Below are 17001 nucleotides of genomic sequence, written 5' to 3'. Positions count from 1 at the left end.
GCTAAATTGCCCCCTAATTGGAAAAAAAATAATTGGGCACTCTAAATTTTTTTTAAAACTACTTGACAAGGGTGGGTTTATGAATATAATTAGTTATTGGGATTTGACCCTGGTGTGGAGATTATTCGATTAGGTGGGTATTTAGAATCAGAGAATCACTCCAGTGCAGAAGGAGGCCATTTGGCCCATCGGGTTTGCACCGGCCCTCTAAAACAGCACCCCACCCCTGCCCTGTCCCCGTAACCCCACCCAACTTGCATATCTTTGGACGCTAAGGGCCAATTTAGCATAATCCATCTCACCAGCACATATTTGGACTGTGGGAGGAAACCGGAGCACCCGGAGGAAGCCCACACAGTCACGGGGAGAAAGTGCAGACTCTGCACAGGCAGTGACCCAATTTGTATGAGGTTTTCTGGAATTAATTTGCTGGATCAGTAAGTGTTTTCTGTATTGTTGACATTCAAAGGTGAAGTCTCAGTGAGAGAGGTGACATGTTTACAACTAGTCCTGGCTGGTAGTGGGAGCAAGCTTCCAGCAGCTTGACCTATTTCTAACCTGACAATTCCTTATAGAACATTAATCGCTAGGACACTGACTTTCCATTTCAACAGCATCATAGGGAAGATACAAATTGTCCTTTATCACCAGCCATATGGGACAGTGCAGGATTGCTCTCGAATTCCTGGTACTCCCGAGAGGTTAAACACTGGTCAGGTCACATGAAGTTCATTTATACTACATTATATGTGAGGGATGAGCAATGTGCACAGATCAGCCAGATCTTTGACCTTACAGAGAAGTGATTCAGAGGAAATTATACCAAGGCATGGAAGCTGCTTAACGAGAGAAGGTAAATCTTAAACAAACGGGAGTTTCCTCTGTTTTAGTTGTTGAACTCTGGCCTCTTCAACATTCCTGGATTTTCTTTGCTCCACAATTTTTGACCTTCAGCTGTCTGGCCCCCTGAGTTCTGGAATTTACTCCATGGACCTCTTTGCCTAGTTTTCGGCCTTCAGCCACTCCAAAAACCAACTTCATTGATCCAGCTTTTTGTCATCTCCTGATGAAGCGCCCTGATAACATTTTATAATAATAATCTTTATTGTCACAAGTAGGCTTACATTAACACTGCAATGAAGTTACTGTGAAAATCCCCTAGTTGCCACACTCCAATGCCTGTTCGGGTACAAAGAGGGAGAATTCAGAATGTCCAATTCACCTAACAAGCACGTCTTTTGGGACTTGTGGGAGGAAACCGGAGCACCCGGAGGAAACCCACATAGAAACAGGGAGACCGTGCAGACTCCGCACAGACAGTGTCCCAAGCCGGGAATCGAACCTGGGAGCCTGGAGCTGTGAAGCAACAGTGCTAATCACTGTGCTACCGCGCCGTCCATTCCGTAACGCACCTTGGGATGTTTTACTCCATTAAAGGCGCTTTATAACTACAAGTTGCTATTCAGATGGACATTACAGATCAAACGGTATTATTGTCAAGAATCCTTCCAGTCTCCAGTCTAACACCATGTCAGCGCCTCATTTACTGATGTGTCTAGGCGATGTATACATATGTGTCATGCTTATGTGTATGCATGTATGTATGTGCAGTCCAAGATTGTTATGGGAGACACGATGAGATGCTGTGTACAATGGTCCTCAGAGACAGACACCTGAGCATTTTATGCCAATATATCCTTCAAAATAGGAGACATCTAACTCTGACACCAGCATGATTCATAAAGATAAAGACACAAGGTAAATGAGGAATTGTGCAAACATCTTCAACACATCCACACAGGAGGAAAATACTGCGGATGCCCGGAATCGGAAATGCAAACTGGAAATGCTGGGAAAACACAGCACGTCTGTCAGTGCACGTCCAGCGAGAAGCAGAGGTCAAGTTTCAGGTCGCTGACCTTTCATCCCACCAGGGAAATAGAACAGTACAGCACAGAACAGGCCCTTCGGCCCTCAATGTTGTGCCGAGCAATGATCACCCTTCTCAAGCCAACGTATCCACCCTATGCCAGTAACCCCCCCCCCCCTATTTTTAGGACACTAGGGGCAATTTAGCATGGTCAATCCACCTAACCCGCACATCTTTGAAATGATAGTTTCATTTTCCTTTCACATTAAGCAAATTACCAAAGAGATTTCAGTTTTTTTTTTAAATAATTAAAACCTGGTCTGCAAGACCTGATATAAAAAGAAGAAATTTTGAAGGCATCTTTCGCTGACAGTTCTGGCGTTTCTTACGGAGACTTTACAGGGCAATGACAGTCCATTAATTATACACATGTCCCTGCATTGCCATCAAATGAGAACTGGAACAGTTGCTGTTGTCAGCACCAAATGTGGTCGGTAAGAACTGTGTCAGCTTTTAATTCAAATATGAAAGAACGCCAGCTCAGATATTCTGTTGTGACTCACTTCATATTGTTTCTACCACCACCCCACCCCCCACAACCCTGCACTAGAATAAGCCAATAACTGTTTGCTCTGCACATTATCCCAGCTGCCTTACTCTCATTCCAGTCAGTCCTCTGAATGGTCAGTGAGCCCAGATTGGGGAGAACCTTCCTTCCTTACACACACACACACACATCACTCAGACTCTCTATCTGATTTGGCCTCATTACCCCACCCCTCTTACCTCTCAGCTCTTTTCGCCCTCACTTCCTCCCTCACAGACACTATAACCTCAATCCCTCCTTTCCTCTCAGATACCCCCTCTCTCCATCACACTCCCTGTCCACTCACACCCTCTCCGTGACTTTCTCCCTCACTCCGTCTCCGGGATTTGCCCCTCACTCCGTCTCTGGGACTCTGCCTCTCACTCCCTCTCTGGGACTCTCCCCCTCACTCCCTCTCTGTGACTCTCCCCCTCACTCCCTCCCTGTGACTCTGCCCCTCACTCTGTCTCCGGAATTTGCCCCTCACTCCGTCTCTGGGACTCAGCCCCTCACTCCCTCTCCGGGATTTGCCCCTCACTCTCTTCTTCTGACTTACCCTCACCCGCCACTCACATTCTTCCCTCATTCCCACTCTCCTCTCACACACTATATGCTACTCTCCTCTCGCTTCCTTCTTCCAAGACACTCTTCCCTCATTCTTAATCTTCCCTCTTTTCCGTCATTGCCTGTCCGACCATGGGGCAAGATAATGAGGATTTTGTAATGCAATATTTTGGTACGATCTGGAATGCACGGCCTGAAAGGTGATGGTGGAAGCAGGTCCCACCGAAAGCTTCTGAAGGAAATTGGATCTCTCCTCTGAATAAAAGGAAAAATTGGCAGGGCTGCGGGGAAAGAGCAGGGGAGTGTGACTAACAGGATCACTCTCAGAGTCGGCACAGGTACAATGGACATTTTGTTGAGTAAGAAAATGAGGTTTGTAGGGGCCAGGGAGTTGTGAGACCGGGGTGGTGGGGTGGAGGGTGGACGGGATGTATGGGACGTGGAGGGAGGCGGGGCTGGAGCGGGTTAGACTATGTTCTCAGAGGGGAAACTTGATGGACTGGACGAGCTGCGGGAGAGGTTTGAGCTGCTGAGGGGCAGAGAGTTCAGGTAAGTGCAGGTGCGGGACTTTGCGTAAAAGAAATGGAAGACGTTCCCCAAGCGACCGGGACGCACAGTGTTGGAGCAATTGCTGCTTCCTGATGACTTGGGGGAGTGTCGGATTGGGGATGTATGCGAGTGGATGGGGCAGCGGGGTGGGACACAGGTGGTGAGGATAACCATACACGAGAGAAGATGGGGAGGGAAATAGGCAACGCAGAGGGTGAATTCAACCTCCTCCTGTGCGAGAATGAGCTTGATTCAGTTCAAGGTGGTGCAAAAGGTACACATGACTCATAGAATCATAGAATTTACAGTGCAGAAGGAAACCATTCAGCCCATCGAGTCTGCACCGGCCCTTGGAAAGGGCACCCTACTTAAGCCCCATGCCTCCACCCTATCCCCCTTTATCCCCTTAATCCCACCTAACCTTTTTGGACACTAAGGGCAATTTAGCATGGCCAAACCACCTAACCTGCACATCTTTGGACTGTGGGAGGAAACCGGAGTACCCAGAGGAAACCCACGCAGACATGGGGATAATGTGCAAACTCCGCACAGACAGTGACCGAAGCCGGGAATCGAACCAGGGACCCTGGAGCTGTCAAGCAACTGTGCTAACCACTGTGCCACTGTGCTGTCCAACATCTCGGACGAGGATAAGTTCCAGGGGTTGACTGATGTGTGTGAAAGGTGCGGGCGTGGGCCGGCGAATCATGCTCACGTGTTCTGGGGCCGCGGGAAGCTGGAGAGCTTTTGGGAGGCGGTGTTTGGGACGCTATCCAGGATAGTGAGGGTGGAGGTGCGGCCGGACTCTATGGTGGCGATCTTTGGGGTCTCGGAGGAGCTGGAGCTGCTGGAGTGGAAGGGGCTGATGTTGTGGCCTTCGATTCTCTGATTGTCCAGCGAAGGATCCTGTTGGAGGCCGGATACGCCGCCGGGGGTGGCGGCCTGGCTGAGGGACTTGTATGTCATCCTCTGGCTGGGGAAGATCAGGTTGAAGTTGAGGGGATCAGAAGAGGGTTTCGAGATGTGGTGGAGACCATCAAAACATTATTTGAAGGGTTGTTCGTCATGGGGGTGTAGGGGGAGGGGAGGGAATAAAAGGGGAAAATCTGTGCAAACTTTTGATTATGCTTTGATGGACTGTATATTTTGCTGATGTTGTGGTATGTTTGGAATAAAATATCTTTTTAAAAAATCAATAATGGGACGGGAATACTTTTATCATCTATAGTAATACTGATTATGATGTAAATATCCTTCAGTCCTATTTCTGTGTCACAATTCTGAGAACTGCTAACGAATGGTGTAAACAGTTCCTTAGGAAATACTAGTGTCAATTCGTTAGTGAAGCAATCAATTGACTTTTTTTTCCTTCAGTAACTGAAATTTCTAAAGTCCAAAAGTTGTCTTTCAGTGATGGAATAATGTTTGAAAGGTCATGGGCGAGATTCTCCCGTCCGCCAGCTGCGTTTTCCAGCACAGCGCGCACCCGACGGCAACGGACTCTCTGTTCCATTGGCCAGCCACTGGGGTTTCCCATTGCGGCCACCCCAGGCTGTTGGGAAACACGCGGACGTATGTTTGTGCTGCTGCATAATCTTTATCTCTATTATTGTCACAGGTAGGCTTACATTAACACTGAAATGAAGTAACTGTGAAATGCCTCTAGTCGCCGCACACCAGCATCTGATCGGGTACACAGAGGGAGAATTCAGAATGTCCAATTTACCTAACAAGCACGTCTTTTGGGACCTGTGGGAGGAAACTGGAGCACCCCGGAGGAAACCCACACAGACATGGGGAGAACGTAAAGACTCTGCACAATGACCCAAGCGGAAATCGAACCCGGGACCCTGCCGCTGTGAAGCAACAGTGCCAACCGCTCTGCTATCGTGCCGCCCATATGATCAGATGTATCCAGTGAACTGTCTTTCACTACTTTCATTAAAGTTTTACTTCAAAATATGTCTGTTTCAAAATCCAGTGAGTTGTCTGGATGTTTTGACTTTGTGATGAATGTTGGAAATTGTTATACATTACATTTTAGTTATGGCAGTAAAGTTATTAAATACATACAGGCATTGTGTCTACTAAAGCTGTGATTAAGGAGTTGTAAAAGTGTGTTAACCATTGCTTCTAACCATTTATTTGTTTACATATAGATGGTTAATCGAATACTGTTTGTTGAAAGGAGGTGCCCTGGGGTGTAGATAAATTGAGGGAATGTGTTTAGTCCTAGCTAAGCAGGTTGTGGGATATCTTAGTGAGAAACACATGATGGTAGCGACTCTCATGAAAATGTATGAACAAAATCATTCCCTGAATGTTCTGTATTCAGTAAACTGGCTCATGTCCATTAGACTTAGGAGCATAAGTAGGCCATTCAGCCCATCAAGTCAGCTCCACCATTCAATGAGAGCAATACTGATCTGATAATCCTCAGCTTTCCCACTTTATCCCCATAACCTTTGATTCCCTTATTGATTAAAAATCTATATTGTGTCTAACTCAGCCTGAACATACTTAGCGACCCAGCCTCGACAGCCCTCTGCAGCAAAGAATTCCACAGGTTCACTGCCCTCCGGGAGCAGAAATTCCTCATCTGTCTTAAATGGGTGACCATTCATTCTGAGATTATGTCCCCTGGTTATTTCCCATATGAAATATTTGTTTATGGAAATAAAAAGATTGCACAAGTCAGAAAACTCAACAATAATGTACAACAATTTTGCACTCAAACCCCTGGGTGTACGTTTTGCTCGATGACAAATCACCAACCTCCGATTTTTCATAGCCTCTGATGTGCAATTTACAAATATACACTCAATGTATACCAGGAATACAGTGGCCAACAGTAGCATTTTGCTTTATAGGAACCACTGACTATTTGGAAAGCACCAGAGTTGCTGCCTGGTTGGAGATGAAACTAATTGGTGGGGTTATGCTTAGCAGTGATGTCAGATGGTTCAAAGTAGCAACTTGAGGCCTGTTATTCTGCTTCGCTCCATAAAATATAATAATTGCTTATTGTCACAAGTAAGCTTCGATGAAGTTACTGAAAAGCCCCTAGTCACCACACTCCGACAGCTGTTTGGGGAGGCCGGTACGGGAATTGAACCCGCGCTGCTGGCCTTGTTTTGCATTACAAGCCAGCTGTTAAGCCCACGGTGCTAAACCAGCCCCTGGTTAAGCTTGCTGGACTCTTCTTCTAATAAACCACATTGCAGCAACCCGAATATTGCCAGCTAATCACTCCCTCTTCACTGCAGCAACTTTCCTCCCCATTCCTGCTAGACCCCAGATTTGGAGAACACTGTACTCACAAACCTCTAGACCACACTCGCAGTGTTCACCAATTCCAGGACAATGTCTGATATTTCAATACTGCAAAACCATTTTCAATATAGTTCACCCATATCCCGCACCTCAACCAGCATTCCCAGTCCCTAACCCACGCTCCAAATATTGACACCCTATTACAAGGTCATAGACCCCCATCCCAGAGTTCACACATCTGACCCAATGTCAATCAGTCATTTCCCCTGTTAATGACACTTGGTATAATAAAGCCTTTTGAGCTACTGCAGACATCAAGGTTTGTTGGAAAACAAAATGCTCCAGGTATTGTTGCCAGTGCCAAATGGCAGTGGGTCGCTCCCCACCATCAGCAGCTGAAGTGAAGGTTTTGCACAAACTCTAATCATGAACTTGATTTTGCTGTAATGCTATTTCAATGAAGGTGGGAACTGCAGGCTTAGATCATGATTCCCTTCCATTTTTCTTCTTCTGTGGAGAAGTATCTGGCCCCCAGTGACTCTGTTTCCCAAACGCCCAGGGAGATTTGACAGCTGTGATCTCATGTGGTTTGCTGACGGATGATTCTCCAGCACACACTGAGGTGTGTCAAGGTAGCCTTCTCCAGTCACCCCACATGTCAGAGGTCACAAACAAAACTGCCCACATACTGTCAGTCTGTGTTATAGGGTTATAACTCCCAATAGAACCAGAAATAATGAATTCAGTGTATTGGCGTTTTATCAAAGCTTAATTATTGTTTATAAGTGTCAGATGTGTGCATGTTCCAAATGGTTGGAAGAAGTTCCTTCAGATTGTCTCTGTGACAAGACTCACTTGGGGAGCTTGTGTTTCATTAAACAAGAAACACTAAAAGCTTGCAAATTTACTTGTAAACGTGAATGCAGTTTTGTTACCTGGCAAGAACTTAATGCACACCATCTTTTACAGTGCAATGTTCTGATGCGCCCCGCATTACATTATACTCAATTAGATATGACATTTTCCATTTGTGGCATGCACTCCTTATTTGGGCATCAGCATTCTGAGTCATACCTGCAACTGTATGCTTCTACCACCAGATGGAGTTTAATAGGCTACAGATACCCACACCGACATCAACTAATGTGCTTTATCCCAACCCATCCAATAAGTCCTGCAGCTGCATGCTCCCACCTCATTCTTTTCCTAAAACACTGCAATATCTTTCCAATTATGTATGTAATTTCCTTTAGGTAGTGCCTACCAGGTTTACGTGGAATAAAAATTCTTGTTTCCAATCTTTAGAATAAAGAAAAAAAATCCCGCTTCTCTTGTCTCTTTGCTTAACTATGAAGCCCCTCATCCCTGGTATCATACTGGTAAATCTCCTTGGCACCCTCCCCAAGGCCTCAACTTTCTAAAGTGTATTGTCTGGAAATAGACAAAATTTCAACTGAGGCCTGCCCAGTGATTTTTAAAGTTTAGCAACTTGGTCGCTTTTGTATTTTATTTCTAGCCCTGCATGCTTAAAAAAACCCCCAACTCTAACTACTTTCAAAGTAGCTCCTTCAATATTCAACATTGCATGAAATCTGGCATTGATTTATCAAAACAAACTTTCTTTTTCAAACAATCTTTTTGTTATTATCCATTTTGGTTAAATACAGCTATCTTCCACTTGGATTGAAATTTATATCAGATGTTTGAGGCAAAAAATTGAGACAGGAAACAGCTCATCTGATGGGCACTTAAACTTTGTACTTTTGGCATTCAATATTTTTGCAGATATTTCTTGGTTTTTTTTTCAAATTCCTAACTGGTTCCACCTTCAAACTTGGTTCATCCAAGGGCAGCACGGTGGCACAGTGGCTAGCGTTGCTGCCTATGGCACCGAGGGCCTGGGTTTGAATCCCAGCCCCGGGTCACTGTCTGTGTGGAGTGTGCACGTTCTCCCCGTGTCTGCGTGGGTTTCACCCCCCACAACCCAAAGATGTGTTGGATAGGTGGATTGGCCACACCAAATTGCCCAATAATTGGAAAAAATAATTGGGTGCTCTTTAAAAAAAAAACTTGGGCGATCCTACATGGAAAGGACATACTGGCACTGGAGGGTGTGCAGAGGAGATTCACGAGGTTAATCCCAGAGCTGAAGGGGTTGGATTACGAGGAGAGGTTGAGTAGACTGGGACTATACTCGTTGGAATTTAGAAGGATGAGGGGGGGGGATCTTATCAAAACATTTAAAATCATGAAGGGAATAGATAGGATAGATGCAGGCAGGTTGTTCCACTGGCGGGTGAAAGCAGAACTAGGGAGCATAGCCTCAAAATAAGGGGAAGTAGATTTAGGACTGAGTTTAGGAGGAACTTCTTCACCCAAAGGGTTGTGAATCTATGGAATTCCTTGCCCAGTGAAGCAGTTGAGGCTCCTTCATTAAATGTTTTTAAGTTAAAGATAGTTTTTTGAAGAAAAAAGGGATTAAGGGTTATGGTGTTCGGGCCGGAAAGTGGAGCTGAGTCCACAAAAGATCAGCCATGATCTCATTGAATGGCGGAGCAGGCTCGAGGGGCCAGATGGCCTACTCCTGCTCCTAGTTCTTATGTCCACCATATTGAAATCCAGAACTCAAAACTTTGCAACTTGACTCCAACCATCTGGAGTTTTAAAAACCCAAACCTGGCATCATCCTAATGAAACTCCCGATTTACCTCATCACCTTTTTGTTTTCTCAATGTCCTGTACCAGTGGTTAGAAGCCCTTCACTCAAGTCTTTCATCTGAAATATACGGTATGAAAGGAATTAAGAGATAAGGTTAGAGATTTAACATGGTGGAAAGGTTTATTCGTGAAGTCTCATTCACCTTGCGTTGCTTGGCATTAGGGTTACATTAGATGGAGTGAGATATACGCACTTTAGAAAATCAGACAAAACATTGAGGTGGCAATTTACAATATTTGGAGCATGCTTCAATGCATATACTTTTCCAAAAGGAGTCCAATCTGGAGAGACAGACAGTAACTTTGATGCAAATGTCTTTTAATAGTTATCGTGAGCTTGTTGAGGTATAGGCTATAATAAATGCAGCCTGTGTATCTTAGCTACTCTTAAGCAAAAATAAAGATTTAGGGGTGGCACCGTGGTTAGCATTGCTGCCTCAGCGCCGAGGACCCAGGTTCAATCCCAACGCCAGGTCGCTGTGTATGTGGAGTTTGCACATTCTCCTTGTGTCTCACTCCCAAGATGTGCAGGGTAGGAGGATTGGCCATGCAAAAATTGTCCCTTAATTAGAAAAAATAATTGGGTACTCTAAATCTAAATGTCACCCTGTGGATGAAGTATGTGCAGATTTTCAGCAACTTTCCATAAGCGTGATAAATTCATAATCATTGTTGCTATTTAATCAAATTTGAAGTTGTTTTTTAAAGAAAGTTGTTTGAAGATTTTCATGATGAGAGCAGTAAGATTGAGGAGGATGACTTCATGTTTGCATCGTATGAAATTTGCTCTAAAAAGAGCAGCTGTTATCTGAAGAGTTGCTTCGAAGAACGAGTCGGCCTCAAATCAAGATTGTAACTCTAGACTTACCTAGCCATCACGCAATGGTAGTCCGGGGAGGGATGGGCCAACTCCACCAACTGTCATCAGAAGTCATGTCATCAGTGGCATCTGATCACCCATTCTGCATTGTCAACCAAGCAGCAGAGATGTCAACAGGTACCAAACTACTTTTCTCTGAGGATCGTCTCTGGCACTCTCTTCCTCAAAAGGCAGTGGAAGCAGAGTCTTTGAATACGTTAAGGCAGAGCTGGATGGATTCTCAATTATGGGGATGGAAGGTTTATCGGGGATAGGCAGGAAAGTGGATTTGAGGTGCAATCAGCCACAATTTTATTGAATGCGGAGCAGGCCCAAGGGGCCAAGTGGCTTGCTCCTGTTTCTAATATGTATCGCTGACTCAATAGCAAGGCCAATCCACAGCAAGATGCTGCCCATTTTCTCCATTCCCCTTTCAACAGGCAAGTATGCTCACAAAACATTGAGGCGTTTCAGTTTTTCTAAGGAACTAATTTTCAAGGTAGAGAGCACATTTTACATAGTGTAACTGCAAAATCTTCTTACTCAATGTTCAGCCATTTCTCTTGCTATTTTGCACCACTTTCTTCGATTTCCCATGGCTAAGATTTGCCATGGCGTAATGCCGTGGCTTCAAATAGTTTTCAGCATTCAAGTGAGATGAGATTAAAATATTTTTATTGCATTTTTGACCGATCACAGTAATATTTTCATCGTGTCGTAAATAGCATTGCCCAGGGTTGTAGGACCGATGGGCATCGCAACAAATCTATAGTCGAGAGACAAACTGAGCCTTCCTCATCTTACTTCAACTTAAAAAACATTAATATTTTGCATTACTTCAGGCAAACAAAATTTCATTACATCTATCCATGTACTAAATCCCACTTTTTATTAGCTGGCAAGTACCCTGTATGTACGAATTACAACAAAGGATGGAATAGGACATTAGAAACTCTCCAGCAGTGTATCCAAATCATTGGGGAGAAACATAAATGCATTTTCCTGCCAACAATGACAAATGCTACTCAATGAAAGTTTTAAAGGCAGCCCGTGTGAATATTTATGCATTAGTTTCAACCGACATAAATAATTATTGAAGGATGGTCTGCTTAAAAAATAGATCGTATAAAGCAGTTTGTACTACTGCAGATTGTCAATAGCTACATTAATCAATTTTGATGTTTCTAAACATTGAGTGAATGGTAATTTCATAAATACATATAAAAATTTGTTTTGTTGCATTGCATTTTTAGATACCTCTCAAGTTTTAACCTTTAGCCTGCTGAAAACCAATTTAAATACACAACAGAAATGTGCAGCAAGCTAATGACTTTCAATTAATGAATGTTGTTTCCAACTTTAAAAATGTTAGAAACTAACAAAAAAAGCAGATGTCAGTCAACTTCGGGACCTCCCCACGAGCTCCATGCTGAGAGCAAGAATGAGGTGTAAGCATCATCTTAAATACAACTCATCTCAATTGACCTTTGTACAGCGTGTCTAGTATAAACAATAGACTTAATACAGTATTTTTCTACCAGCAAGTATTAAAAACAAATCAGTTTGCTGCTAATGTTTATTTACAAGTGTACATACAACATGAAGAAAACACTGATATATCCAAGCCCGTTTGTGTAAATAGTAGTGTAACAATATGCACTTTTCAGTTTAAAGTTTACAATCAACTACTTCCAACTGACATTCACGCTACATGAAGAATGAATGCTGGCAAATGATTATTCACTGCCCATGTCAAGAAATACAATATACAATTTGAAAAATATGAATTGCTTTTAAGTTTATTTTATGCTGAAGTGAAGCTGTTTGCAAAAGGGTCAGAGTTCAACATAAGTGAGGAAAGAAAAAGGAAGTCTCTGACCATCTGTAGAACTGGTAAAAAGGCATAGTTTTTATTTAAAGGGAAAAGTGGCAGTATGCCTCTTCAAGTGGAGCAGTTTCACGGGCATCTTCAGGGCTCACATTACGGAGCATGAAGACTTCGCTTGCTGACAGCCTCCATCTGCCCGTTCAGCCTCCATAATTATTCGCTTAAAGACCTCAACTGCAGTCTGAAACGTAAATACAGGAAAAATTAAGTGAAAGACGTTTTTTGCCAGGACAGCATGAATTTTGTCGGACAGTCTTGAGAGTCAATACATATTAATGAGGATTTGGTCGACATTTCCATTTCTTTTGGGCTTTATTCCAATATTTCCCTTGTGCTTATTGTCCAAGATCATAAATCAGCTCTTAATCTTCATAAACCCAGGAATGAACAAGGAAACCTCAATCTGTTAATTTGCCCTCTAAATTGATAAGCGCACCATTGAATTTGCCTGCTCTTTGGGACAGAAGAAACAGACCATGTCACTGCTAACCAACAATTAAGTTTATTAATAGCTGTAACGGAAAATTAAAACTTCCTCGGATAAAGGATGCTTAGCCTGTATCTCTCTCAATGAAAAAAACATAATAAAAGCAACGCTGTACGAAATGAACAGGATCAATGTCTCCAAATTAATATAATCTTTATTAGCATCACAAGTAGGCTTACATTAACACTGCAATGAAGTCACTGCTAAAATCCCCTTGTTGCCACACTCTGGCGCCTGTTCAGGTCCACAGAGGGGGAATTCAGAATGGAGACTGGAACCCACAACCTTTTGCATTGGACTAAGTGTGTTTCCCACTACTTTCCCACTTGGCGGGAGTAACTATGACTCTCTTGGCGGGAGTAGGTCATAGTTGCAGTAACTACAGGAATCTTACCCTAAGCACCATTCTATACCGTAGTCAGTTGCGCCTCCACGTGGTCCCGCCGGGCAACAGTTCCTATGATGGGGGAGAGATGCAGGAACCGGCTAAAGCAACTGGCCGAGAATTTTCGGCCCAGAAATAAGCGTGAGCACTGGACAGATGCCTTAGTGTTGGGCAACCGACAGGTAACCGTTCAGGTCCAGGGCCACCAGTGCTAGTAATTGCAGGAATCTGCTGGTTCACTACTGCAACGAGTCGCACCCCAGTTAATGGGGTCACACGAGACACAACCTCCTGGGGCAGCAGGCGGTTTGTGCCTAAGTCGACTGGCCGAGACCAGCAGCATGCTCATACCCTCGTCCGCAATTTATTAAAAAAGTTGATCTTTGGATGGTGGATGTTCTGACGCGTCCTGGCCATGCCGTCGATAGTCGGATACCACCCGGGAGACGAGGGGAGGGCATGCAGCCTCGTTCCACCTTGAGGATGACGGCCCGAATGGGCAAAATACAATGCCCAAGATCCAGCTGTCGTCCGGACGGTCGGGATGAAGACTGAACACGGTCAAGTGCTCGGGTTCGTCTCGTCTACCCGGTTCGTTCGTCTGGTCTTGGTGGTGACAAGCAGTGGGGTTCTGGCGAACCCCAACCACATTGATTTTGACATTCAGTTCCATCTGCCCGAACCCCGAAGGGCCAGGTGACGGCAGGTGGATGAATTCTCCCGGGATGTGCGAGATGGCTAGTTACTTCCAATATGTATGTGAAGCTCGCGGTTCTTGTTATATTAAAATGTGTGTGAAAAAAAATCCTTTTGTGATCAAATGATGACAGTCAGTCTGTACCTGCGGGTCAGATGACGAAAAAGGGTTGGCCGTCTCCGGACAGACCTATATACAACTAACCGGTCTCAGCTCACATTTGGTGGGTGGTGACACCAAGATTGGTAACCCATGGAATGATTGGTCATTTATGCTGAACTAAGATCACCCCAGTCCACCACACAGTTCCAGCTGTGGCTAGCTAGGTGGAGAAACATTAGTCGACGAGCGACTTAAAAACTCGGAAAGGGCGCTCGTATGAGCGTAATCAAATAAGTTGTGCACTGTGTTCAGCACAGAATTTCAATTCCTCCATGATATCCTGGAGCTCAGCACAGAATTTCAATTCCAGGCTACTTAAATATGAAACTTCAAAGCAATCAATTTTCAGAATGACATGACTTAAAACCACAGCAGTTTCCTACCATTTTTAACAATATTGTCCATCGGTCTGTAACCAGTGATGGGGAGTGGGAGATGGTGGCATCGTGGTAATGTAACTGGACTAGCAATCCAGAGGCCAAGGCTAAAGTTCTAGGGAGAGGGGTTAAAATCCCAACAAGGGAGCTGGTGGAATTTAAATTCAATTACTAAATCCATAATATGGTGGGCAACACTGTGCACAGTGGTTAGCACTGTGCCTACGGCATTGAGAACTCCAGGTTCTATCCCAGCCCCGAGTCACGGTCCGTGTGGAGTTTGCACATTCTCCCAGTGCCTGCGTGGGTTTCACCCCTACAACCCAAAGATGTGCCAATTAGGTGGATTGGCCAATCTAAATTGCCCTTTCATTGGAAAAAAATAATTGGGTACTCCAAATTTATTTTAAAATAAATTAATTAATAATTAATGGTGACCAAACTACTACTGACTGTTGTAAAAACCAATCAGGCTCACTGATATCCTTTAAGGAAGGAAATCTCCCACCCTCACCCTGTCTGGCCGACATGAGACTCCAGGCCCACAAAGTTGTGATAGACTCTTAGCTGCCCTCTGAAATGGCTTAGCATTTCAGTCCTACTTTTGTGGGGGAGGCTAAAACTAGTAACTATAAATTGGAACTAAGAAATCTAATGAGGCGTTCAGGAGGAACAACTCTACCCACTATTAAATGTGGACCTCGCTAACACGGGGTGAAGTTGATGTGAATAGCATGGATGCATTTAAGGGCAGAAAGAGAGAGAGAAAGGAACAAAAGATTATGCGGCGAGAGTTAGCTGAAGAGAGATGCATTTTGCAACATAAAATCTGCCATAGACCAGTTGAACTGACTGGCTGGTTTGCTCTGCTTCCTGAGAGGTATATGGTGGCCAGACTGGGTCAGAACAACAGGTGTTTAGTGAAACAGCTGGATTTTGATTCAATCCCATCCTTTAATAACTATTTTTGACAGTGCTAGCTTTTTTACTTTTAGAACTTTTATTAATAAAGATAACAATCTAAGTACAAATTTTCAAACTGAAGACTGGTGGAATTTAAACTCATTCTCTGCATTGCAAGAGTCCAGTCAAATAATAACTACAGCGGAGTAGCATAGATGATGCAGCTTTTAAGTCCTGTAAATTGGAAGTGTTTCAACCGGCCTGTGTTCTGATGGGGTTTGGGGAGGTATTTGAGAATAGAGCATGGGCATTTATCATTTCTTAAGTGTAACCTTGGGATGGTTCAGGAGAGGGGAGATGCAGGCTTACAAAACAAAAGGATATGGCAGCATTACAAGGCAGCTATTTAGGTAATGATACCCAGAGTGTGACAGGAAGGGATGGAATGTGCAAACAAAATATGCAACAAAAGATCAAAAATGGAAAAAATGTTAACAAGGCAAAATTAATGGCTCTTTACTAGCTGTAACACATCATTAACAATCTGTTCTGGTCCACCCATGCCAACACTACGACCAAGAAAGCACAACAGCGCCTACACTGCCTCAGGAAACTAAGGAAATTCGGATAGCCACACTGACTCTTACCACTTTTTACAGATGTACCACAGAAAGCATCCGACCTGGCTGCATCACAGCTTGGTATGGCAACTGCTTGGTCCAAGACCATAAGAAACTACTGAGAACATAGCACAGTCCATCATGCAAACCCGCCTCGCATCCACTGACTCCGTCTACACCTCCCGCTGCCTGAGGAAAGCGGGCAGAATAATTAAAGAGCCCTCCCACCTGGTTAGTCTCTCTTCCATTGGGCAGAAGATACAAAAGTCTGAGAACACGCACTAACAGATTCAAAAACAGCTTCTTCCCCGCTGTTACCAGACTCCTGAATGACTCTCTTAGGGACTGTCTCTAAGCATTTTCTCTATTGTTATAGCACTATACCCCGTATGCTTCACCCTATGTCTAGGTATTTACATTGTTGATTGCTCATATGTCCTGTTTTTTATGGAATGATCTGTCTAGACTGTAGGCAGAACAATACATTTTACTGTACCTCGGTACACCTGACAATACAATATGGCAAATATTAGTGGTAAGTCAAAGGATTGGGAAAGTTTTAAAAACTGACAAAAGATGACCAAAAAAAAGAGGGGAGAATATGACATTTGAGGGCGAACAGGCGAGTAATATAAAAATGGGCAGCAAGAGCTTCTTTAAATATATAAAAAGGAAGAGAAGCCAAAGTGAACATCGGCCCCTTAGACAATGAGGCTGGGGAAATAATAATGGGGAACCAGGAAATGGCAGATGAGTTAAATAAATACTTTGCGCCAGTCTTCACAGTGGAAGACACTAATAACATTCCAAAAATACTAAATAATCAAGGGGCAAGGCTGGGGGGGAAGAGAGAGAATAGCTAGAGAAAAAGTACGAGGGAAACTTGGGGGGGGGGGGGGAGAGCAGTTAAGTCCCCAGGGCCTGATGGGTTGCAGCCCAGGATATTAAAGCAAGTAGCTCCAAGAATCCTTAAATTCTGGAGAAGTCCCAGAGGGTTGGAATACTGCCAATGTAATGACTTTGTTCAAAAATGGATACAAAAAGCAGCTAACTATAGGTCAAT

At 44.0% G+C, this 17001-nt stretch overlaps 1 protein-coding gene across 1 annotated transcript in view; it reads right to left on the bottom strand.

The window, feature by feature from the left end:
• Positions 1–11077: 11077 nt before the first annotated feature.
• rheb (Ras homolog, mTORC1 binding) overlaps positions 11078–17001 on the bottom strand; it is a 128568-nt gene continuing 122644 nt past the window's right edge. Inside the window, exon 10 of the mRNA XM_038798445.1 lies at positions 11078–12488. Within this exon, the coding sequence (XP_038654373.1) occupies positions 12396–12488 (93 nt within the window). The 3' untranslated portion in view covers positions 11078–12395. The remainder of the gene's footprint in view (positions 12489–17001) is intronic.

The sequence above is a fragment of the Scyliorhinus canicula genome, chromosome 5, assembly GCF_902713615.1.
Source record: "Scyliorhinus canicula chromosome 5, sScyCan1.1, whole genome shotgun sequence".
In the NCBI taxonomy this organism is placed as follows: Eukaryota; Metazoa; Chordata; class Chondrichthyes; order Carcharhiniformes; family Scyliorhinidae; genus Scyliorhinus; species Scyliorhinus canicula.
Note: the sequence above shows the minus strand (reverse complement) of the source record. Positions and strands in the feature narration are given on the sequence as shown.